The sequence below is a fragment of the Notechis scutatus genome, chromosome Z, assembly GCF_049901735.1.
Source record: "Notechis scutatus isolate UNSWTSFEM ecotype Mainland chromosome Z, rNotScu1.2, whole genome shotgun sequence".
Classification (NCBI taxonomy): Eukaryota; Metazoa; Chordata; class Lepidosauria; order Squamata; family Elapidae; genus Notechis; species Notechis scutatus.
Genome location: NC_142025.1, coordinates 21,310,672 through 21,334,415, shown reverse-complemented (window position 1 = coordinate 21,334,415; position 23,744 = coordinate 21,310,672). Strand labels below are relative to the sequence as shown.

The following is a 23,744-nucleotide window of genomic DNA, read 5'->3' as shown; positions in this document are numbered from 1 at the left end:
AAACCAGCAACACTGTTAGTCAGGTCCAGTGTTTGTATATTCATTATAGTTATCAGCCCATGTTGTCTCTTAAGTATTACCAATGACGAAGTCTACTCGTCGTGCTACTGTTGGGTAAGCAGATGAAAGCTATGACAGGAAAGAATTTTGCAGGAATGGAAGTAATGCACAACAGTTAATACATGCTTTATCATTCTTCAAACTTGGATTACTGCAATGCACTCCATGTGGGTTTGCCTCTGAACACTACTTGGAAACTACAGTAGGTATAGAATGTTTAGCTCCACTTATTTGCTGATGTTCATCACCAAGAACAAAGCATATCTCCATTATGTATCCTTTATTGGTTGGCAGGTTTTTATGTGTATTTTAAAGTGTATGGAACCGAAAAACTTGCAGGACTGCTTTAAGCCATTCTTTCCCAGATAAACCTTTGGTGATTCTTAGTTTGTATGAATTCAAGTGGGGGCTAGAGCAAAGACATTCATTTCTTATGGTCCTGTTATTTGCAATACAATCTCTTTATAGAAATCAGTTTGGCTCAATCACTGTCTTGTTTCCAGATACAAATAGAGTTTTTTACGAGAGCTTTAGGTGACAGATGGATAATATGGTTGTCATAATGATGCTCCAATTTCAGAGAGTTACTAATATTCTGCTTGTACTTTCCATTAGATTTTTAAATTAATTGATTTGAATTTTGGTTGTTATATTTCATTATATATGTATTTTTAACCCCCCAAAGATGTTTCCAAAATAAAGACTAATACACACACATATACACACTGAACTTGAATAAATTTAGCCTTTTCTATTGCTATGCTGGTTCTGTGAACCCTGGCATCTCTATTAGATTTTTGAAACATGCTTTCTACAGGATTTCCATTGATGATTTTGACTTTTAGGTAGTCTTCAGTTTACAACAATTGCTACCAGAATTTTCAAGGCGATGGCTAAGTGACTTGTGCCAAATTTTACAACCTTTTTGCCATGATTGTTAAGCAAATCTCTGCATTTTTTAATGAATCATGCAATTGTTAAATGAATCTGCCCCCTACCCCCCACCCCCATTGACTTTCCTTGTTGGAACCCTGCTGGGAAGGTGGCATATGACTGCATGATGCTACAACCATGTAAACACTAGTTGCGTGGTGCCCAAATTTTGATCAAGTGGCCATGGGTTGCTGCCATACTAGTAAGTACAAGAACTGACTACAAATCACCTTTTTCAGTGCCGTTGTAACTTGCCAAACTAATGGTTATAAGTCGAGGACTACCTGTAATTTTAATTATTAATTTTACTTGGTTTTTTTCATTTGGGTAGTTTACAGTAAAAGCAAACACAAAAATGATTTTAGTAGTCTGCATACCAAGCTAAATAAAATTATTTGAAAACTAAACAATTCACTGAATAACTTGGCGCTTTAATGAATATTTATCACTATTAACTGTCTGGTAAATCATTCCTATCTGCTATTATTTTTCATCCTCTTTGAATTATATAATAAAGACCCTGGAAACCTTGAGAGACTTTTTAAAAATAGCATGCAACCAAATACTCTGGAGAAAAATATGCCTTTATTGAAAAAATAAATAATCACCTAAAAGGAAACAAAATGTAAAATATGATAAATTTTAACAAAGATTTTAAAACCTCAAATAGTTTTCTACTTATATATGCAATTTATATCTCCACTGAAAGTAAACTATCTCACAGAAAAATGATCCTCAAAAGACACCCTCATTTGTTTGCTATGTAAATAACTTTGTGTTTCTCAATTGTCTGAATATCATGTTCCAACTGTTTCATGTCTATTTCCAGCTTTTCTCTGTAAAGCTTCTTGGGTAATGTATCTATTTCTACTGAAAGGTTTTGGAATGCCTGATGCACCTCCTCCCAGTTCGTTTTGAGACCCTACATGGAAAAAAAGAAAAGAAGAATTAGAATGCAGTAAAGGAGTGCTTCTCACACTGGGCCCCTTTAAGATATGTGGACTTTGATCCCCAAAATTCTAGGAGGCAACCTTAAAATGGGCCAGTTTGAGAATCATTGCAGTAAAGTATCTAAAAACGCACAAAGGCTGTAATCCTATATTCTCAGGAAAGATTGTATTATTCAACATTTCTGTTAAATGCTAAAAACAGCACCTTTTTTCAGGTTTCCATGTGGCCTGAAAAAAGAGATGTTGGTAATAAGAGTTGCACTAATGTAGTGTTTCTGAATCTTGGCAGCTTTAAGCTATGTGGACTTCAACTCCCACAATTCCCTAGCTAGCATGGGAAAATTATTCCTGTCTGAAGAATTCAGGAGTTGAAGTCCACATAGCTTAAAATTGCCAAGGTTCAGAAACATCGCATTAATAAAAATTTAAAAAATTCTTAATCAAGTTGTACATTTTTCCAGGCTTTCACAGAATCCTAAATAAAGTCTACTTTAATAAGTAGCACAGAAACATAGCCCAGAAGTACTATGTTTGCAATCAAACATTTTTAAAATGTGTTTAGCAAAATTTGATAGATCTCTAAAAGAGAGACAAAGAGAGAGAGAATGGATGAGAATGACTAGAGGATAAAAGGGGAGTCCATCAAATTTGCGTACAACACCAAGCTGGTAGTAATAGCCAACACTTTAAAAGACAGGCTCAAGATACAGAAGGATCTCAATAAACTTGAACACTCCTCCTAATTAACAAAATAAAAATGTAATGGTGAGAAAAGTTTTACATTTAGGCAAGAAAAACCAAAGACACAGGTATAGATACCTGGATCAATAGTAGCAACTGTGAGAAGGATCTTGGAGTCCTAGTTGGCAATCACTTAAATATAAGCCAGTGATGTGATGCATCTGCCCCAAAAGCCAATGCAGTCCTAGACTGCACTACACTGCATTAACAAAGGAACAGAATCAAGATCAAATGAAGTGTTAGAACTACTTTATAATGCCTTCATAAGACCATACTTGGAATTTTGTGTCCAGTTTTGGTAACCACAATATTGAAAAGATATTGAGACTTTAGAAAGAATGCTGAGAAGAGCAACAAAGATTATTAGATGAGAGATACACACAAACACAAAATGTGGCATGTGTGTGTGTGTGTGTGTGTGTGTGTGTGTGTGTGTGTATCTGGTCTAATAATCTTTGTTGCTCTCAGCATTCTTTCTAAAGAATGCTGAGAACACCTATATATACACACACACAAAATTTGTGTGTATATGTATGCATACATACATACATACATACATACATACATACATACATACATACATATATATCTCCTACAAAATACGCATACAATGAAAAGTTTAAAGGCAAACGATTCATTTTTCAAATCAACATGGTAACACTCCTACCTACTTGGCATTTGTCAGAACATAACAACATAGAACAATTTTAGAGCTCCATCTAGCGAAACTGTGCCCATCTCAGTTGCAGTATTTCTCAAGTCATTACCTCTAAAAGAGTTTCTCTCTCTTGCTCTGTGAGCCGTTTCATGGCTTTTTGTCTGAGAGTCTCCCTGACATAGGCATCATATTCTTCCTGAGCCTTTTTTGTATCTTCATTTCGCTTTATTACATATTTTGGAATCACTCCGTAATCCTATAAGAAAAATACATTTTGTAACTGTTAAAAAGCATAGTTTCCGTATGTAATACAACTCTTCCATTTTGGACTAAGAATGCAGTTCAATCCATTTCAGTGAACATGTGAATATCAAACTTAAATTTTCAAGGTGAGATCAGCCTATATAGTCATAATAGTAGAGTTGGCATTCCCTAAAAACAAATCAGTTAACTACACTATTCATATTGAATTAATTAATTGATGATAATAGAAATCAAAATAAGTTCAATGGTTCCTGGGAATTGCACAATGCAATCCTCTGCATGCTTAATGAGAAGTAAACTTAACTGATTTCAATGGGTTTCAGAATAAACATTTCACAGTCAAAATCTGTTTCTGGGTATACAAACATACCAACTATATAGGTAGCCCTTGATTTACCACAAGAGGGGCTAGAATTTTTATTGTTAACTAAGGCAGGTATTAAGTCATGCCCAATTTTACAATCTTTATTGTCACAATTGCCAAGCGAACGGCATCACTGCGATTGATTACACAGTCATTAAATGAATTTTACTTCCTCCACTAATCTTGCTTTCAGAAGTCATCTGAAAGGCTGCAAATGGTAATCACATGATCTTGGGAATGCTGGCAATTGTTATAAATAGATGCCAGTTGCCAAGTGCCTGTATTTTGAGCAGGGGTGGAATTCTACCGGTTTGGACCCATTCTATAGAACCGATTGTTACGATTCTGCAGTTCGGAGAATCGTAAAATCATGCCCCTGACTGGCCCCTCCCCTCTCTACTCCACCCAGTCAGTGCCTGACATTCTCCCTTGCCCAGTCACTCCTTAAGGTTTTTTCTCCCCTCCCGATGATCAGCTGTTCTGATGATCAGCTATGCTGGGATCCCCCTCGCTGTCTTACTGCTTCGCCCAGGAGGCTTCTCTGAGGCCCAAAAACGGAGCATGGGGAATGCTACATGCCCCCCCTGCGCTCTGTTTTTTGCCTTTCTGGGAGCAAAAATGCCCTCCCCCAGGAGGCTTCCCTGAGGCCCAGGAGGCCCAAAAATGGAGTGTGGGGGTGGGGGTGCTGTGTGCCCCCCTGTGCTCCATTTTTTGCCTTCCTGGGTCCCAGGGAAGCCTCTTGGGAGCAAAAACACCCCCCCAAGGAGGCTTCCCTGAGGCCCAGGTGGCAAAACCCCCAGGTGTGGGGGGTGCTGCAAAAAAAAGAAGCCATGCCCATCCTGTCACATCCACCTAGCCATGCCTACAGAACCGGTTGTTAAAAAAATTGAATCCCACCCAATTTGGAATGATGTGATAATCCTAAGTGTGTGGCCCAGTTGTAAGTTTCTTTTTTCAGTGCTGTTGTAACTTCAAACGGTCACTACACCTATTGTTGTAAGATGAGGACTACCTATATTTTTCAGCTCCATTTTTTCCCCAACTCTGTACAAACCTACCTTTTTCTTGAGATATTTTGGAACAAGACCTGAAGTTTCCAGAAGAAATCTGTCTCCTTGCCTTCTGTCTACATAAACTGGTAATGGTTTCTTGGGCACTGCCATGATAGCATTACTTGTATTTGTGTTTATGAAATTCCTTGTACACTGAACTCCCATTATTGGATGATCTGTTCTTTTGGGCACACTTAGTTCCAGTGCTTTTTTACTGCGTTGATCTTTTTTTTCTTTTCCAGAAAAATAACAATCCACAAAATTATATTTAGATATTTTCCAACATTAAATTTTTTAAAAATTTTCAATTTTTATTTTTTTTTACAAAATAAAAACCACTTAAAATGAAACTTATAAATTTGAATTTATCAATAAATGGCACATACGCACCAATCAGTGTTTATTTAATCTACAATGCTATTTTTTCCTGCTGCTCCTTATTTTGCAGCCATGTACAATATAACATATTTCTTCAGAAAGGAGTCTACTTGCTTAGAAAGACAAGGAAACACTCATTTCCTTTTTTGGGTGTTTTGTAACCAGTCACACCCATCGTGGCAGCCATATTTTTCTTAAAAATGGCAATCTTCAGAATTCATCCCAACATTTTAAATTTTACCGAAAAATGTGGTACAATACTGTACCTCTAGAATGATTTTTCTCTTCTAAATTATATTATAAGACCAGGTTTTTGGAATTTCTCTTGAAAAGCATTTAGAGGAGATTGTTTCTTTCCCCCCTTCTCCCTTTGTGAAGAAGACTGGCTGATTAATAGAGTTGTGTACCACTTTGTTTTGTTGTCCAAACTGTGCTTCACAATGAACTGGAATGCAAATATAGCAGGTGTCTGGAACACTTACTATGCTTCTGTAATCATTTCATTAGCTTACAGATTTTCCCTTCAAAAATCATAAGAAAAGGAACATACCAGTCCTACATATTAAATAATAAAATACAAAATAAAAATGGTAAAATGCCTTCAAATATTCTTATGTCAAAAACATACTTGTTGGTAACTTTGGTTCTTTTGAATGTTTCTGAAGGAAGTTTTTTGGAGAGGGCACTTGGACTTTTGGGGGTCCAATTGTTTTCCATTGTGATTTACTTTGCTGTATTGCACGTTTCACATATGGTCTAAATGCTGATACAAAACTTTAATAAAGAGAGAGACAAAATCGACAAAAAAGTTAAAGTCAGCAGAAGATAAGATTCCATTATTCCATAGATAATTGTATTGCTGAATATTGCACCTTTAAAAGTTCAAAATGATTCCGATGAACAATATGGTTCTGAATTTATTTTTGTTTAAAACAATGATTATGCATTTTATAATTCACATATATTAAATGGCAGAGGAAAAAAATAAGAAAAATGGGCAATGCTTTTTAAACTCTGATGCCATGATTTGTTGAATTAACATCAAATTTTATTTATAATTAATTTCTCTCCGAGCTTGCAATACTCTTATTCAGCTTCAAGAAGGGAAAAGATAGTTAACTGGTTTTTAATAAATCCCCTTTAATAAAAATGTAGTTTAATCTCAATAACCTCAGTAACCTAAACTAACCTCAGGATTCCAAAGTCATATCAACACTATAGGGATTATTGCCTATCCCTTTATTTAACAAGTTCCAGCATCACAATTCCTAAAACAGAAATACTACTCTTTTGGGACGAAAGTTGAACCCATATATTTAAACTACTACAGCTGACAGAATTAATAGTTATAACTTGCAAAGCCATAAAATCTGGTTTACAAACAATAGTTGGGTTAATTATAACAGTCATGTTGCCTGTGGAAAGAAGCTCCAGTAGCTTGATGTAAGCCCAAGCCAAGCAAATTACATTATGCTACATATAACCAGCCTCTATATCAGAGATGTCAAACTAGATTTCATTGAGAGACGCATCAAGGTTGTGTTCGACCTCGAGGGTTGGGGTGGGTGTGGCCAGGGTGGACATGGCTTGATATCACTCATGTCAGGGGCACTTGTGGTGGCCCAAGTGCTCTGCCAGCGAAAATGGGCTGCCAAGCTCCATTTGGCTGCAAGATGCCAACATGACTGAAAACAAAGTCTGGGAGGGCTGTGCCTCCTGAGCTCTGTTTTCACTGGCAGAGCCACCATGGGCCGGTCTTTCCAGGATGGCCTCACGGGCCAGTTCTAAGTTGAGTTTGACACCCTTGCTCTATATTCTCTGTTATAAATTGCCCAGAGAACATCACTCACTGGAGACATTTATTTACTTATTTAGTGTATGGCATAGAGCAGAGTTCCCCAACCTTTATAACTTTGCGAACCGGGGGTGGGGGGTGGGGAGAGGGGATGGTTCCGCACGAATGATGGCAAGCATGTGCTCAAGCGCAACTCCATTTGCAAGAGCAGCGTGTATACACGTACCTGCCGCTCATGCAAATGGAGCACACATGCGTTTGCCTGCTGCTCACTCAAGTGGGGATGCATGTGCATGCACACACGTTTGCCCATCATTTCCATGACCTAGTTGCAAACAGCTCAGAGTCCACTACTGGGCCGCAGCTCAGAGGTATAGAGCCCATGAACATCAATAATAAGATTAAACAGAAGGAATACATAATACTATGGTAGGCATATGATGGAGATATGTAATCAATTTTGTAAGATTTGTAAGATTTAAGGAACACACACACACTATAGGTTACATTTTAAAATACATGAAGTACCGTATTTGCCGGCGTATAAGACGACTTTTTTGCCCTGAAAAACATGCCTCCAAGTGGGGGGGTCGTCTTATACGCCGGGTCGTCTTATACGCCGGCAAATGGTAATTGGGAAGCACTGCGGCTGCCCGCGGCACCACCCGGAATGACGGTGGTGCGGCCGTAAGCCTGGGATAGCCGGTCACCTTCCCCCCACCCTCCCGACCCTTGCGGGTTGCGGTGTCCTGCTGCCGCTGAGGCCGCTGGTTCGCGACGGTCCCTGCTTACCCCCTCCCCCGTCCCCGTCCCCCGGCGTATTTAGTTGGAAAATTTGGGGCCTCTGCTCGGCAGCGGCTGCCTCCAGCAACTCCTCTGCATTTCCCTCAGGTGCGTCCGCGTGTTCCCCGCGCTGGTAGGCAGGTTGTGCGTGTGTGTGTTCCTAATCAAACCGGCGCCCCAGTTCCCCCACCCCTTGTCCGTTTGCCGGTGGCTTCGTCTGGCTCAGGGACCGGATCAGGATCGCGGCAAGATTATGTAATGCCGGCTGGTTCCGGCTGATGGGGCTGGGCTGCCTGCCGCCTCGTCGCATGCGCGCACAGGGGGCAGAGCGGTGAGTGCCCGCCGAGGGTCCCGAAGCATGCGGCAGCCCGTGAGCGGGACCACCCACTAGTGCTCCTGACCTGAGGAGAAGGCCTCGCAATCAACCCTCGCTGTTTCCCTCAGCTGGGAACCTCTTTCAGAGGTGCCATCAGAGGTGCCACCAATGTAGGAATCCTCAGGGAAGAAGCCCAGAACCCCCTCTGGCAGAATGAGCGCATCTATTGCAGCGGGGCTGCGTTATGAAACCATTAAAGTCACTTTCGCCGGCAATGTGTTTTGGGTCAGCTCTGCTCTGTTGGAAAGTCGGCGTTGTTTTCACTCTACCAGTTTCAGCCTTTCACCTTAATTATGAAAGTCCCTTCAGTCCCCTCCAATCTATGGAAGGTTGTTAAGAGTTAGGTGCCTGTGTAGCAGCTTCCCTTAAAGGATGAGGAAGTCAGTTTGGTGCCTTGACTTCTCAGAGAAGCGGTGGGGATAAACAAAATAAAAGAAGAGGAAAAGTTCTTGAAACAGGAATCTCCCTGGAGAAATTTATTCTCAGAAACCCTGGATTTCTTGGGGGAGTTTTAAAGGCAATTGCTTGAACCCAGTGATGTAGGCATCCTTTCCTGCTTGTTTCCAGTGCTTGAGGATGGTACTTTGCTAGGAATTGCTTCCATCCATTTACTACCACATCTGAGCAAAAGAAATGGCTTCTTTCCATCCTTGGTTTTACAACGCTGTCAGTGCTTTTGATGCCCAAGTAAAGGAAAAGTCCTTTACTCTGAGGAACATGCAGTTAGTTGATTATACTTTTCCCTCTATGGGGAGAGACCCAAGGAAGAAAGAGAGCAGCAAAGTTTATATGGGTTGCAAAATAGCCCGTTTCACCTCTTCTTTATGTCCTTTCTCACCCATATTTTCTTCCCATTGGTGGTATGCTTTCCCTGGGTTTATCCAGTTCTGAAATTAGGACTATTTACCTTTCTCTGATGGGGACTAAAATATGGATGATGCTTCAAAAAATAAGACAAGATATTATTGGGCAACTCAGAAATAATAAACCACTCTACCAGGAAACTCTTTTCCCAAGCCTTGCATGTTAAAAAAAAAAAAGAGCTGGAGCCCAATGAGGGGGATGCCTTCTCTGGTTTGTTGCAGCTGAGGCCGGGCGGTGCGAGCGGAGGCCGGGCGGTGCGAGCGGAGGCCGCTGAGCGCCTCGTTTCCTTGGGAGCTGGGAGAAGGAGGCCCGCCTACATCGGCCTGAAGGCTGGCTGCTCCTTTCGGCTTCACAGGATTCGTTTTCCACGGTGCACAAAAGTGCCTCCAAAAAAAAAAAGTGCAAAAGTGGAAGGTGTGCGGAAGAGGGGGTAGTCTTATACGGCGAGTATATAACAAACTCTATATTTTGAGTGGAAATGTTGGGGGGTCGTCTTATACGCCCAGTCGTCTTATACGCCGGCAAATACGGTATTTAATATATTAATATCTAGTCCACTTATCCAATTAAGCACAGTATTTGTTAGTTGGAGAAGGACTGCTGTATAAGATCTCAAATGGCAGCTAGTCACTATATGATCCAGTATCTGCTGAGGAGCATCACATTCAGGAGAAGATACTCTGCCCCATTTAAACATAGAGTCTAGGCAGATGCTGGGTAGGTGTGGATCCTACTCAGATTTTCCAGTACTGGCAAGTGGCATCGAAACCCACTAATTTTTTCCTTGGGTCAGATATATTTTTTTCCAGAAGAGATGTGTGCATGGAAAAAAAGTGCTTTTCCTTCACTGGCCAATTGGCTCTTTATATAGAGAGCGCCAGTCTGGTCTAGTGATCAAGACACCAGGCTAGAAAATGGGAGATTGTGAGTTCAAGTCCTGCCTTAGCCATGAAAGCCAATGAAGTAACTTTGGACCAGTCACTCTCTTTCAACCTTACCTCACAGGGTTGTTGAATATTGGATTAGGAAGGTGTGTTGGATTATTTGCCACCCTGAGTTATTTGTAAATATACTAAAGGTGGGATACAGATAAACAAGAAAGACAATTGTTGAGATATGAATGACACCGCTAGTTCATGTTCTCTTTTTATGGCAACCACAATGCCGGATTATAATTCCCTTGCCATTTACCCAACCCAAGCTGATAGCCAGTAAATGGCTGTACGAGTAAGAGGCAATTGCCACTCATGTTACCCTAACACTGACTATTTATAATTCCTCTCATTGCCTATATCCCCTTGATGGCATATTGAAAGCTTTTTTTGCACTCATAACAGAATTTTTGCTATCTCTTCTATTGATCCCAAATGTGCATCTGTCTCCGGAATTAGCACTGCCAGGGTAAAGAAACTTGATCTGCCTCCGAGATTCATCTCATAAGAGAAGATCAACCAGTTTCATCATTAGCAGCATAGCGGCATCTTGTGGAAAATAAAATTGAATGACACATTGACATAAATTCTCCGTATCTGGAGCAACACTTGCTCAAGCTGCTGACAGAACTATTTAGTATAAGAGACCTGACAGACAGGTTGACTCCTGGAATTTATTCCTGAAGACACCAAGAGGAAATAAAGTAGCACAGCTTTTTATGAAAGTTGCATTCTGCTGGAGTTGTTCATTACTTCAGAATAACATTGCAAAAGAAATATTGTATCAAATCCATATTATCAAAATTTCAGATCTCTATGAAATAGAGAAATAAAAGTTTAAAAAATGTTGAAATTTGCATATTGTATAAACTTAATATATAGTATAATATTATAGTGTTCATTCAGACATCTTTTGGAGTGTTTATTCCCAGATTCAAAAAGAATTTATTTGACATGTACAGGCAAGCACTCTTCCTCTATTTTTCCCCAATAAATATATAAAACTGATTTAAAAGGAGCAGGTGCAAACAGTCTTCCTATTTTTGTAGATAAAAGAGACATGCAGGTATTGGTAAATTAGCAGTACTAACCTATTAAGTGGTGGGAGATCCTATATTCAGTTTCTTCCTATAGAAAATGTAATACTTAACATATGTCTCAAAAAAAAAAAAAGCATACCAGTTATTGTTAAATGCAAAACCATGTCAGAACATCAGCCAGGGGAAAGATTCTTGTTCCCATACCTAGGCTTCTCTGTTATCCGAGACTTCTCCACAATCTGAGGTAGAAGATTATAAATGCTCTCCTCCATGACCATAGCTGTCATCGTAACAGGCCTACAAATAAATTATTTAAATTGCTTAGCTATTAAAAAAAAATTACCTGTCATATTTTCTCTCATACTCATGTCATTCTTTATCCTACTCTCCCCATGCATACGCAAACATTCTGGCTTTCCTTCAGAGTTTCTCTTTCATATTCTTCATTTTCTGCCCTTCACTATCATCCGCTTTTTTTTCTAGCCAGCAGAAAATCACAATCACTTTAAATCACCTAAAGCTTAATATATTACTTATAATTTGTATACAAATGTCTACATAATTTTTGCCAACCAATGGCTCTCCCATATAGTTTAAGTAGATGTGGTAGCTTTCTGACTTATTAAAAACCATACTCTTGATGCTGGTTGAGAAGCCTAAGTGAGATTTACATGGCACACCCAAGATAAAACCTCTGGGATAAATATGACTAACCATATTATCTTGCCAGGTATCAAACTTCATTTTTCTATACATCTGTTGCAGAACTTTCAGCTTATATTCATGAATAGTGATCACCTGAATAAGCAGGAGGAGGAGAGGCACAGCCCAATGGTTTCTAGTTCAAAGTACCTCAAGACCCCTCTCTGCTCCAAGGAAAGCTACTCAGAGATCCCAATATACTGTCATCTGAGTCACTAGAGGAATGCTTTACATATTCAAATCAAGGTGAAGAAGCAATATAGCATTCAAATTATATCACTGAACTAGGGCAGGAGTCTAACCGAAGTCAGGACTATGAAATTCACAGGGGATCTCAGAAAAATCATTGCCAGCATTCACATACCATGTTAAGATGTGGTTCTCTAAACCAAAGCAGTTTCTGTTTCACCACAACTGGCTGGATTCACACAACACTTTAGCATGGTTTAACAAACAACAACGATTAGATTCATAAGATACAATCCAAAACAAGAGAACCATTTTATGGCTTAGCATGTTATATGAACCCAGCCATCCTCTCTCCTATCTTTACAAGATTGTTAGGGCAGAAAAGAGGAAGCGGGAGAGGCAAAGTAGAAATCTCACTACACCACCTGAAGGGAAGATGAAGCACGCATGTAATAAATTAATTCCAAAAACTAGTACAGTTCTCTTCACTACTTCAAACTACCTGCTTACCTGTTCCAAAAATATTTTTCTCCAATCTATTTTTTTCTCCCTCTCCGCCCACCCTTCCCGTCTCTTCTAGGGCTTTTCTCCGAACGTATTCGAATTCTTCCTCATTCAGAGAATGAGTTTTACATGAGTAGCAACAAACCCACTGTTTGGTTGCCCCTAGAAACAACTGCTTGGTAACACATTTGTGTAGAAGAGGGGACCGGCTTTATGACATCATTTCCGGAATCATAACGAACAATGGGTGGCCGAATGGGGCGGAGCACAGAGCTCGATGGAACGGTGCGCAAGCGCGATAAGAGCGTTAGCGGGAAGAACGCCTACAATAATAGATAGGAAGTAGTTCGGTAGATCTTCGGAGGAGGTTGGAGTGGAAGCGTGCGCATGCGTAATAGTATGTATCTCGACTGGAGCTGGTGCTTGAAGGGGAGGGGAGAGTTCATAGAAAAAAAAATCTGCATTGGAAAATATTCTTGCTTAGCTTTTCCTTCTGAATTTGGGAGACATGCATATCTTTCCTTTTTCATGAATAGAATTCATAACCATTTGACTGAGTGGGAATCATGCAGGGAGAAGCGCTTGGCAGCCCTTTAGAAGATACAAAAACTCATTTCCCAACAGCTTCAGCCTGTATAGAGAATAGGGAGGGATGCTGGGAATTGTAGTTCAACAGTAAATGGAGGTTTGCGAGTTTCATGTATGGAAACATACATGGACGAAGTCATTTTTTATTTGATTTATTTGATTTTATTTGATTTTATTTGATTTCTTATCCACTGTATAAAATTGGATTGGCCTGAATCTGAAAAATACCAGCCTGGGAGGTTCCTTAGCAAGTTAAAACAGCCGAAGAGTTGTTTGGTTCAGGAGGGTCATAAGAAATTTGATAGCCCTCGATAAAATGAATCCCATGTCAAAAAATATTTAGCTTCTTTTTTGTCCTTAATAGTAAACATTAGTCTATCAATTTCTGCACATTCTAATATTTCCTTAATTACATTCTCATCAGACTTCTTTTGTTGAGCATATACAATTCTGCAGTTAATACATGTTAAATCAAGTGTAGTCTCATATTTTTCTAGTAGAATACTCAATAAGAATATTTATGGTTTCATGTCTATATGCTGTTTTATCATTTTTTTCAACTAGGTATGTATTTTCCAATATTTTTTAGCTTGTGGACACCGCATATGGTAATATGAACCAGATGTTTATTATATTTCCAACATTTAGCAAATCTATCCTTATACATTTTTGCCAATCTTGGCGCAAAATGCCATCTGTAAAATATTTTATACAAATTTTATTTCTATGCAGTTGACATAGTCAATTTAACATTTCTATCCCACAGTTTCCGCCATTTGTCTAATTCTATTGCATATCCAAAAATTTTAGCCCAGTCATTGCCTCCTCTACCTGCTCACTTTCAAGTTTAATACAAAATAAATAAAATATATTTTCTTTATCAGTTTTTCATCTGTTCCAGTTAGTATCTGGTACAGTTTTGTCAATTCTTTATTAAAACCATACATTTTTAGCATCTTTCTCAGTGAGATTATATCTGGATTTGTGGCCACCATGCACTGTCTATTCCTTGACTACTAAGTTGCTGCTTAGTTTTATTGATGGCTAGATAATAAAAACAGAAGTTAGAAAGAAAGGGACATAAAAAGGATAAACGTTAAAATGGGAATTTGTTAAAATAGACAAAATATTATTACTACAGTATTAATCTTATTATGATGAATGATATTGTAAACACTGATTATGATTGCCTAAAAACAGTTGTACCCAGACAATACACTGTTTGACTGAAATGGAATTTTTATATACTATATTAATAAAACAAAACTTAAAAAGAAAAAGAAATGTCATAGCCCATCAGATGCTCCTAAAATCAAGTAACTCCAGCAAATATGCTAATAGTCAAAGATGATGGGAATTATAACCAGAAGTATTCTTAAGGCCACAGTTTTCTCATCTCCTTGAAGAATCTAGCACTCTAGATTTTCCACTTTTGTGGAAAAAAATCATTCTATTGTAGAGATTGAATCCTAATTCTAGAAATTAAAATAATTTATCTTTGAATGAATTATTCTAGAATAATATGCATCAGAACTATGTTTAGTATTTCCACCCCCATTAATCTTTATGTTGCCATGTCCTTTATTGAGACTTCGTTACTTTGCAATTTGGAAAAGCTTTGGAGTGATATCCTGTATTATTGTCTACTAAGAAGGGGTAATGGCAAGTTTTAATAAAGGATATATGATGTTAGTTTTATTCAATATGTTACTATAAATGTTACTACTGTGAGCTGAACAAGAACAAATTGCAACTAAGAGGGTTGTATTCCAAATAGAGGTGAAATTAGACCTTTCCTAATTTCCATGGTTATATTAACCAAGTGGAAAATTGCCAAGACCTGCTTGCAAGAGAAGGCAAATCCACCCCATAGTTTCTGTTGTACATAAATGAAAACATTTATAAAAGACTAACATTTTATACTGCTTGTAGTTTTAACGTTGAGGATTAAACTAGGTAAAGAATTTCCTTCACTATCTATTTCAGTTGATCAAGGCATTTGAAATAAAATATCTCCTATTTTCTTCAGGTATGTATTCAATTATACAAAAACCTGTTTATGATTTAGAATTACGTATAGCTGTTCTTTTTTTAATGATATTAGTTAAACTCCGATCTAGTTTTGTATATACAATGAAGTTGCTCATTTGAGATTTTTTATTGCTATCACACATATGTTGTTAGATAATCTAAATTACAAATCAGTTAAGCAGTAGAAATGACATTAAGAAATAAATAAGCAATAACATTAAGACATATATCAATTCACAGTGCTTTACAGCCCTTTCTAAGCAGTTTACAGAGTTAGCATATTGCCCCCAACAATCTGGGTCCTCATTTTATCAACCTTGGAAAGATGGAAGGCTGAGTACACTTTGAGTCGGTGAGAATCAAATTGCTGGCAGTCAGCAGAATTAGCCTGCAATACTACATTCTAATCTCTGCTCCACTATGGTTCTTGGTGAATCTAAAGTAATTGTACACTATAATTTTAAAAGATAAATATGGTCAGGTGTTGTAATACTTGGATGGATGATCACTAAAAAATCTTGGGCTATTGAAAAGCCCAAGAAATTTAAAAAAAAATTCATCCCAGAAGAAGACAGTAGCAACAATTCTATATTTTATTATATGCCATCAAATTGGAGCGCAACCAAGAAAAAAATATGTTATACCGTCATGTCCTATTACTATGGAATGACATTTCAGTAACCATCTTGACCAATATATGCTCCCAATGTCATTTTCATTTCATTGCCAATTTGTATGGCGATGTTAACTTAAATCATCTTCAATTGTTCCAAATGAACATAGTGCCTTCCCTCCTGACACAAAACCCTGCAGTGTGAACAATTTACGATGTTTTGGTAATGAAGGTAATAATGATACTGTAAGGATTGTAACTTTCCCTGCTACTGTGCTTGCCTAAGTTTGTTACAGGCACACTGTCTTGTACTACACTTCTATTCATTTTGACTAGGGCTGTAAGAGAGACCAAACATCTAGCTTGTTAAGTTCTTTTTGTTTGTTTTTTGGAAAATGAATATGTCTCCTGGAAGACAATGCTTCCTACATATCTTTGAGTCTTCCAAAGATTAATACATCCAAGTCAATAAAAAAAAATCTCATTTGATTGGTGAAGATTAGGAAGGGCACTGCATGAAGCAAGAAGGCAGACCTGATCTCAGCCTTCCTTTTCTTTACCTCAGTTAGGTCTATTGATGTGTTGGAAGACAATTTTTTTCCAAAAACCCCACATACATAAAAATATTGGTCTGTCTACTGAGTCAACAGAGAGATTGAACACCTGACTCTTGACAATTAGACCTTATAACCCGATCTGATCTGATCTTGCCATAGGACTATCATCCCTGAACTTTGTTGTCCAGTGACAAAACAAACATTCCTGCTTTGCTGGCCGGGAAGAATAGAAAGGGAAATGGAGGGGAATGCTGTTGAATTGCACGCAAATTCCCTCTGAATTAATAGGTCGTTTTTTGTTGTCGTCTGGTTTTACTATAAGACTATTGATCTCCCAAGAATGAAACCAGAACAATTAAATTTTGCAGCTGTTAGCTGGTGTGAAATATGAAAGGAAGAGTGTGAGGAAGTTTTATTCCAATACATTGTTGTCATTTACACAAGAGTACTGTTTTCTTGGAATATCAGTAATTCTGAAGCAAAATAAAAAAATCTGGTTGGTTGGGACATAAATATTGAGTCATAAACCATCGTTGATAATCATAGTGATTGAGTCATGCTAAACTAAAATCAACATAGCTTTCTACATTATGGCCTAGTGAAATGGACAAGCTTGGGACAGAAACTATTTTCTATAACAAGTTAAACCTTTGTCTTAGTGGTATATATGTAGGTGCTATTGATTTTAGCAGGAATCTAATTTTGCATGGATCTACCCTTTGTAACATCAGAATGGGCATTGAATTACATGGTGGCTTGATCTAACTTACATTTAATGATTTGTCCATGATTTCTGAATCAGTAAATAATTTCAAAACACTTTCATGAACAAACTAAAGTTATTTCTTTTCTTTTTTTATTTCAGTGAGTTTTACAGTGCGAAAAACAATCCTACCCAGTGCAGTGGGAAATTCCAATGGTAATGGTCTTGGAGAATCCATAACCTATTTTAGTTTATGTAGCAGAGAAGCGTAGCATTTTCAACTGTTTTACTATTTATTTTTATGAAATTACTTCCCCTATAGTTAAAGAGATGGTGTTTTTCTGTTTCTTCCAGAACTGGTGCAGATCAACTGCTGTTGGAGAGCACTGGTTCGCCACAAGATGCCTCTGTCTCTCCATTACTAATACCAGTGTGAAAAAGTCACTGCTGTAAATATTTCTCTGGTGGCTAAGAATGAAAAACGGAGATTGCATCTTCCCTTTCAGATATTTCTCTCACCTTGTCTTTGGGAAAGGAAATGTGAACAATCCAGTGGAAAAATAAATTTTATCATTTTTTAAGATCTGCAACCTTTTCATTGTATTTGCTGCAGAAAGCTAACATGATGTCCTCTCTAGAAACAATGTCCATATATACCTTGCAAATTCACAGAATTGCAGAGTCATGTTTTTAAAAAGGTAGCAATGTGTTATTTCTGAATTTATTTCCTTTAATTTTGAAAACAAAGAAAGTAATATGAGGTTATTTAGCTTCCTGAATGTTGCTTAATAGCCTGTGCTGTTTGTTTTGCAATTCATGCTGATGCAGTTGTTGATTTCCCTGAGTAAACAAACGAATACACTCTTGGCAACACAGACATTTATCAGAGCTAGAAAGACCTGCTCCATGTTTGTTAATTCATGCTCTCTGGAGAGCATTTGCTGATGTGGCATTTATTCTGGTTCATCTAGGTGAAGTGTGAAGCAGTCAACAGGTAACTGGTTTCTGCATGAAAGCAATTGACAGATACCAATTGAGGGTGTGTGAGATTGCCATCTATCTACAAAGAAGATTACTAGAAAAACCCAGTGGTAAGTTGGGGTGACACATTGATTTAAGCAAAATTATTCTTTGCCTTGCAGATTAATTTTAAAACTAAAAATTACATTAAGGGGTTTTGTAGCATTCTGCTTTCATTAAAATAACTGAAACGTTAGGTGTAACATTCTGCAGAAGTGTGATTTGAATTTTTGGGTTTTGTTTTAAAGAAAAAAGTTTCTGTACAGTCCTTATTTTATTGTGATTGATGGTCCCATTATATAGGTTTACCAAGCTATAACAGTTAGCTTTAAAGTGACCTTTCCCTATGTTCAAGATCAATAGTTTACTGTGCCATATAGGTGATGGTATATAATGTAGTTTCTAAATGTCAGCTTGGAGAGCTGGTTTAGAAGCCACTGAGGAGTTTTTATTGATTTTGAGAACATTATCTGCTGATGTCAGTGTTGCTTTTGAACATTCATCCTAATACTTAAAATGTTACTGCTAGTTTTGTTCTGTTTTGCTGGTGGTTTTTTTTAGCCAATATAATAGTTAAGCTATGCCACACATTTAAATGTTTACAAAGTTCTTTTTATATAAGACTGCCATAAGTGGCTGTTTTTCAAAGTAGAAATGTTGCACGCAGCATATGAATATTTGCCTTTCTGGGCAGATTTCAAAAGAAAAAGCTGTCAACTGTTTGACCTCTTTGTCATTCAGAGAAATTCGAACTGATCATGTTTCAAACTATGTGTGATCTTATTCAAAATCAGGCTTTTCTAAGATAGGAAATGATCTGTCAGAAATGTCTAGCAATCATTTTAAATGATTAACTCAAGTATGTATTTATTATTTCCTTTAAAGCATTTTTTTCCCTTTTGGTGGAATTAGAATTTTGAAAAAGATGCTGCGTCTAAGCTGGAATAGCCACCCGAAGCTACTATGTCACTGCATGGTTTCTGATCTGTATTTAAAGTTGTTTCTCTCAAGAAGCTTCACCATGACCTGGAAGGCATGGACCTTCATGCACTCTCTTGTTGGAAATAAGAACATTGTCTTGATGGGGCCTCCAGGTGCTGGAAAAACAACAGTAGGAAAAATACTAGGTCAGAAGCTGGACTCTAGTTTCATAGATGTAGATGATGATGTTCTTGAACCGACCTGGAATATGACTGTGGCAGAAAAATTAAAGAGCATTGGGAATGAACGGTTTATAGAAGAAGAGGGAAAAGCCTTGTTAAACCTTTCAGCATCTGGAAGTGTAGTGTCCCTTTCTGGATCTAACCCAATGAATGCTGCTAGCATGGAGCACGTGAAGAAAAATGGAATAGTGGTATATCTGGATGTACCCACAGAAAGCATAATGGATCGTTTGAAATTAATGAAGGTAGACCGTATTGTGGGACAGGGTCAAGAAACATCGTTAGGAGACATTATTCAGTTTAGGAAGCAATTTTACAAAAAGTGGTACGATGTCCGTGTTCTCTGCGAAAATGGGATTGCAGCAGAGAATGTAGCAGACAAAGTGCTTCATGCTGTTAAGAGGTATCAAAATTCTGAGCTGGAATGCTTCATTTCCACCCGTGCCATTAAGGAAGATAAATCAAGGAGCTTTGTAAAATATTTCAGTGATGTTCTTATTGAAGGACTGGCCCCAGATGGTGGTCTCTTTGTTCCTGAGTTGGGACTTCCGAAATTCACTACTGGAGAATGGCAGCATTTATTAGGAGCAACTTACACCGAAAGAGCTCAGATTATATTAGAAAGATGCATACATCCTGATGATATTCCTGCTTCCAAATTATGGGAAATGATTCAGATGGCATATGGACAAAATTTTATGTGTTCTAAAATCGTCCCAGTTAGACATCTGCAAGGGAATCAGTTTCTTTTGGAGTTGTTTCATGGACCAACAGCTTCATTTAAAGATTTGGCTTTACAGTTACTGCCCCATCTGTTTGCATACTGCATTCCCCAAAGCTGCAATTATTTGATCTTGGTAGCAACTTCTGGTGACACAGGAAGTGCAGTTCTTAACGCTTTTGGTCAACTTAAAGAGTCTGATAAACAAAGAATTGCTGTGATCACATTCTTTCCTCATGGTGGAGTTAGCCAGATACAGAAATTCCACATGATCAGCTGCCAAGAAGCCAACACAAAAGCCATAGGGGTCCAGGCTGATTTTGATTTTTGCCAGACTGCCATCAAACAAATGTTTACCAATTCAGATTTTACTGGCTTTCTCACAGTGGAATATGGAACGGCGTTAAGTGCTGCAAATTCTATCAACTGGGCACGCTTGCTTCCCCAGGTGGTTTATCATGCATCAGCTTATCTGAACCTTATTGAACAAGGTGTTATTTCGTTTGGGAGCCCCATAGATGTCTGCATTCCCACAGGTAACTTTGGCAACATACTAGCTGCAATATATGCAAAGAACATGGGGATCCCTATTCGGAAATGTATCTGTGCTTGCAATCAAAACAATGCCTTGACTTCATTTTTAAAAACCGGCTTGTATGATTTACAAGGAAGGCAATTAATGCCAAGCCTGTCACCAGCAATAGACATTTTGAAGTCTTCCAACCTTGAACGTTATTTACACCTGATTGCTAATGGTGATGGACAGCTAGTGACACAGTTACTTCTCAGTCTGGAAAACCAGCAGCGCTTTCATTTGCCGGAAGAGCTCCTGCAGAAGCTTCAACAGGAGTTAGTGGCTGATTGGTGCTCTGAGGAAGACTGCCTGGGTGCCATACACTCTGTGTTCAATTCCACAGGGTACATTCTGGATCCACACACAGCGGTTGCCAAAGTGGTTGCAGATCGACTTCAAGACAAAACTTGCCCCGTTGTCATTTCTTCTACTGCTCATTATTCTAAGTTCGCACCTGCTATTCTACAGGCACTGAAGATTGGGGAAATAAAACAGACTCCATTAAGCCAGCTCCAGTTGTTAAACTCATATAACCCTTTGCCTCCTGTCCATGGGGGCCTATTAGAGATGCTGCGAAAGAATGAAAAACCAAAGTATGAGGTTTGTGCTGGTAACGTCAATGTCCTTATGGAGCATGTGGAAGGCTTAATACAAAATCACTTCATAAAGGTTTTCTAACTGCAAGATAACTTGGTGGTGCTGACCAGGTATCCTGTTTTTTATTTTCTCACTACTCTGTATGTTTTAATAAATGTTTAGTAGATACAGTTAACTTTAGTGAATATTTACAGTGACAAATGCCAAATACAATAGAAACAAAACAAGTATACTGTAACTGGAAAAAAGATGATGTCATATTCCCAAAGGAGAAATTGTTTGGAAGAAAAAGAAATCCGAATGGAAAGTATTGTTCAGGGCCTGCTGAGAGGATTACTACGTAGAACACATCTGCGAATGATGAAGGGGCATTGAAGGAGACTAATAATAGAAGATGATACATTCATAACTGCTTTCTCCTGGTTACCATTTCATCTTTCAGAACTGGAGGTCCAAGCATGGATATTTCACCATTGTACTTCTACATCTGTAGCCTAGTGTTTCTGAATTTTAACAAGTTTAAGATCAATGGACTTCAATCCCCAGAATTCCTAGCCGACATGCTAACTGGGAAATACTGGGAATTGAAGTCCGTGAAATTTAAAATCGATGAGGTTAAGAAATACTGCTGGGTTTCTGGATTGCATTTAGCCATACTTTGTTTTAGCTTTAGCTTTTGGAAAAAGTCATAATGGTGTAGTTCACACAAAGTACATCTTTTCAAGTGACAGTGGTTGAATTAATGTTTCCTGCTAATGTAAAAACAGGCTTAATTTTGCTAGAGGACAGCAAAGCTTGGTATTTGTTCAAATTTTCTGAGCCTGCAGAGGCCACATTAGAATGTGGTGTGTTCTTGTGTTGCCTCCAGATGCTCAAAATTGTGCAAAGGGCTGTGCTGTTGCATCAGAGGTGGTATTCAGCAGGTTCTGACCAATTCTGGAGAACCGGTGGCAGAGTAGTTCGGAGAACTGGCAAATACCACCTCTGACTGGCCCTGCCGCCATCTATTCTCTGCCTCCCGAGTCCTAGCTTAGCGGCTGGATCTTCTTTTGTTGCCCTGCACAGGAGAACGGAGCTGGAAAGCAGGTTAGTGGGGTGGGGAGGAAATGGGGATTTTACAGTATCCTTCCCCTGCCATGCCTACCAAGCCATGCCCACCAAGCCACACCCACAGAACAGGTAGTAAATTTTTTTGAATCCCACCAATGTCTTGCATGGTTTCTGGAACTTCGTGTGAAAAAAAGTATTCATTCTTGCATGGTTTTCAGAGGATCCAGAGATCGCATGACTTCCAAGGAATCCAGAGACCATGCACAAGCACACCATATTCTCAGCAGCCTCTAATAATCGCAGGAAGTTTTTGCATGATTTTCAGAACTCCGGAGACCACCTGAACATCTGGTGTGCTCTCATGTGTCCTCTGCACTCTCTAGAGCAGAGGTCTCTAACCTTGGCAACTTGTGGACTTCAACTCCCAGAGTTCCTCAGCCAGTCCACAAGTCTTAAAGTTGCCAAGGTTGGAGACCTCTGCTCTAGAAGTCACAGGGCTTCTGGAGCCTCTAAAACCGCATGAGAATAGGACTTGCTTTCCTGCTCTTTTCAGAGCTGCAAGGCCCACACAAGAGAATTCGCCTAAGTTTCCAGAGCAAAGACCTCATGCAACTGAAAGCTGTCTCTGATAAGCATTTTTTTTTTCTGAAGGATGGGGCAGAATATTCATCTGACAGAGTACTGTAACATTTTAAACCATACTGAATACTTGGGAAGTAATATTTAAAAAAAAAAAAACTTTAGAAATGTGGGCCAGGGCACTTGTTCCCTTTGCTTCCTTTTTCTAAGCTCTTAATAATCCACTATCCTTCTGAATACAAATGTGAGAGCCACTATAGGTAAATGACTGGAACTATTCTAAATGTTTTTAATAACGAAACTGATTTAATAATGAAACTGTTTCTTCATTTTCATTTTACATGTGTCTGAGTTTTACTCATATTTCATTTTTGTATGGTAATTATTTGATAATAATAATTATAATATCAAATGTGTAATAACAACAACAACATATAGTTGTCTTTATTTATTTTTTAAATAATTGAATATATAAATAATTGTTCTTCTTTTGTTCTGGGGTGGGTGGACAGGTGTGATACTCCGGCAGAGTCACATTAGTCATTTTCTGAATTTTTGACATGCTGACACCAAAAAGCTCATTGTCTTAATTGGATTAGCTGAATTAATTTTTTGGCTTCTGTAGCTAAATCTAATGGATGAATTCAGACTGTGTGATGTTTTAATGGGGGGGGGGGGGCATGGAATGCAGCAGGACTGTATTAACTTCCAGAGAGATAGTGCAAAATATTTTGCTGTGCAAAACGTGATTATGGGGTGGGGCATCATGGAAGCTGCATCTCTCATTTGCTGCATACTAAGAGTTCACTATTTACATCTCCACTGCAAAAATACAGTGTTTCTCATATAATAAGGCCGGGTCTTTATTTTTTTTGAGCCATGAAAAAATGGCTAGGCCGTCTTTTTGGGGGTGACTTAATTCCCCCCCCCCCCCTTGCATCTTCGGGCAGGCAGGCGGCGACA

At 38.5% G+C, this 23,744-nt stretch overlaps 2 protein-coding genes across 6 annotated transcripts; one reads left to right on the top strand and one right to left on the bottom strand.

Annotated features, from left to right (window-relative positions):
• Positions 1–1,559: 1,559 nt before the first annotated feature.
• On the bottom strand, positions 1,560–12,829 carry ENKUR (enkurin, TRPC channel interacting protein). Of its 2 annotated transcripts, none has more exons than XM_026672110.2 (6): positions 12,592–12,829; positions 11,395–11,487; positions 6,029–6,174; positions 5,029–5,255; positions 3,452–3,598; positions 1,560–1,915 (listed from the first exon to the last, which is right to left on the bottom strand). In XM_026672110.2, exons 2-6 carry the CDS (start codon positions 11,475–11,477, stop codon positions 1,742–1,744), a joined length of 777 nt encoding a protein of 258 aa, XP_026527895.1. In that variant the 5' UTR covers positions 11,478–11,487; positions 12,592–12,829; the 3' UTR covers positions 1,560–1,741. The 2 variants fall into 2 exon arrangements, with proteins under 2 accessions (XP_026527895.1, XP_087804398.1); XM_087948272.1 differs by having other exon boundaries at positions 6,029–6,156; positions 12,592–12,812.
• Positions 12,830–12,885: 56 nt separating this feature from the next.
• Positions 12,886–23,212, top strand: THNSL1 (threonine synthase like 1). 4 transcript variants are annotated; one of them, XM_087947826.1, is made up of 6 exons: positions 12,904–12,982; positions 15,160–15,202; positions 17,240–17,293; positions 17,432–17,526; positions 18,049–18,168; positions 19,010–23,212. In XM_087947826.1, exon 6 carries the CDS (start codon positions 19,023–19,025, stop codon positions 21,231–21,233), a length of 2,211 nt encoding a protein of 736 aa, XP_087803952.1. In that variant the 5' UTR covers positions 12,904–12,982; positions 15,160–15,202; positions 17,240–17,293; positions 17,432–17,526; positions 18,049–18,168; positions 19,010–19,022; the 3' UTR covers positions 21,234–23,212. The 4 variants fall into 4 exon arrangements, with proteins under 4 accessions (XP_087803951.1, XP_087803953.1, XP_087803952.1 ...); XM_087947825.1 differs by having other exon boundaries at positions 12,886–12,982; positions 17,432–18,168; XM_087947828.1 differs by lacking the exon at positions 17,432–17,526.
• The last annotated feature ends 532 nt before the right edge of the window (positions 23,213–23,744 follow it).

What these genes read in the sequence shown, in the direction of transcription:
- THNSL1 (XM_087947825.1), top strand. Translation starts at nt 19,023, where the DNA reads ATGCTGCGTCTAAGCTGGAATAGCCACCCGAAGCTACTATGTCACTGC.
- ENKUR (XM_026672110.2), bottom strand. Translation starts at nt 11,477, where the DNA reads ATGACAGCTATGGTCATGGAGGAGAGCATTTATAATCTTCTACCTCAG. An exon ending in CGGATAACAGAGAAGCCTAG is followed by an intron (nt 6,175 to 11,394) that starts GTATGGGAACAA and finishes TCTTTATTAAAG; the next exon opens with TTTTGTATCAGCATTTAGAC. An exon ending in AGAGAGAAACTCTTTTAGAG is followed by an intron (nt 1,916 to 3,451) that starts GTAATGACTTGA and finishes TTTTCCATGTAG; the next exon opens with GGTCTCAAAACGAACTGGGA.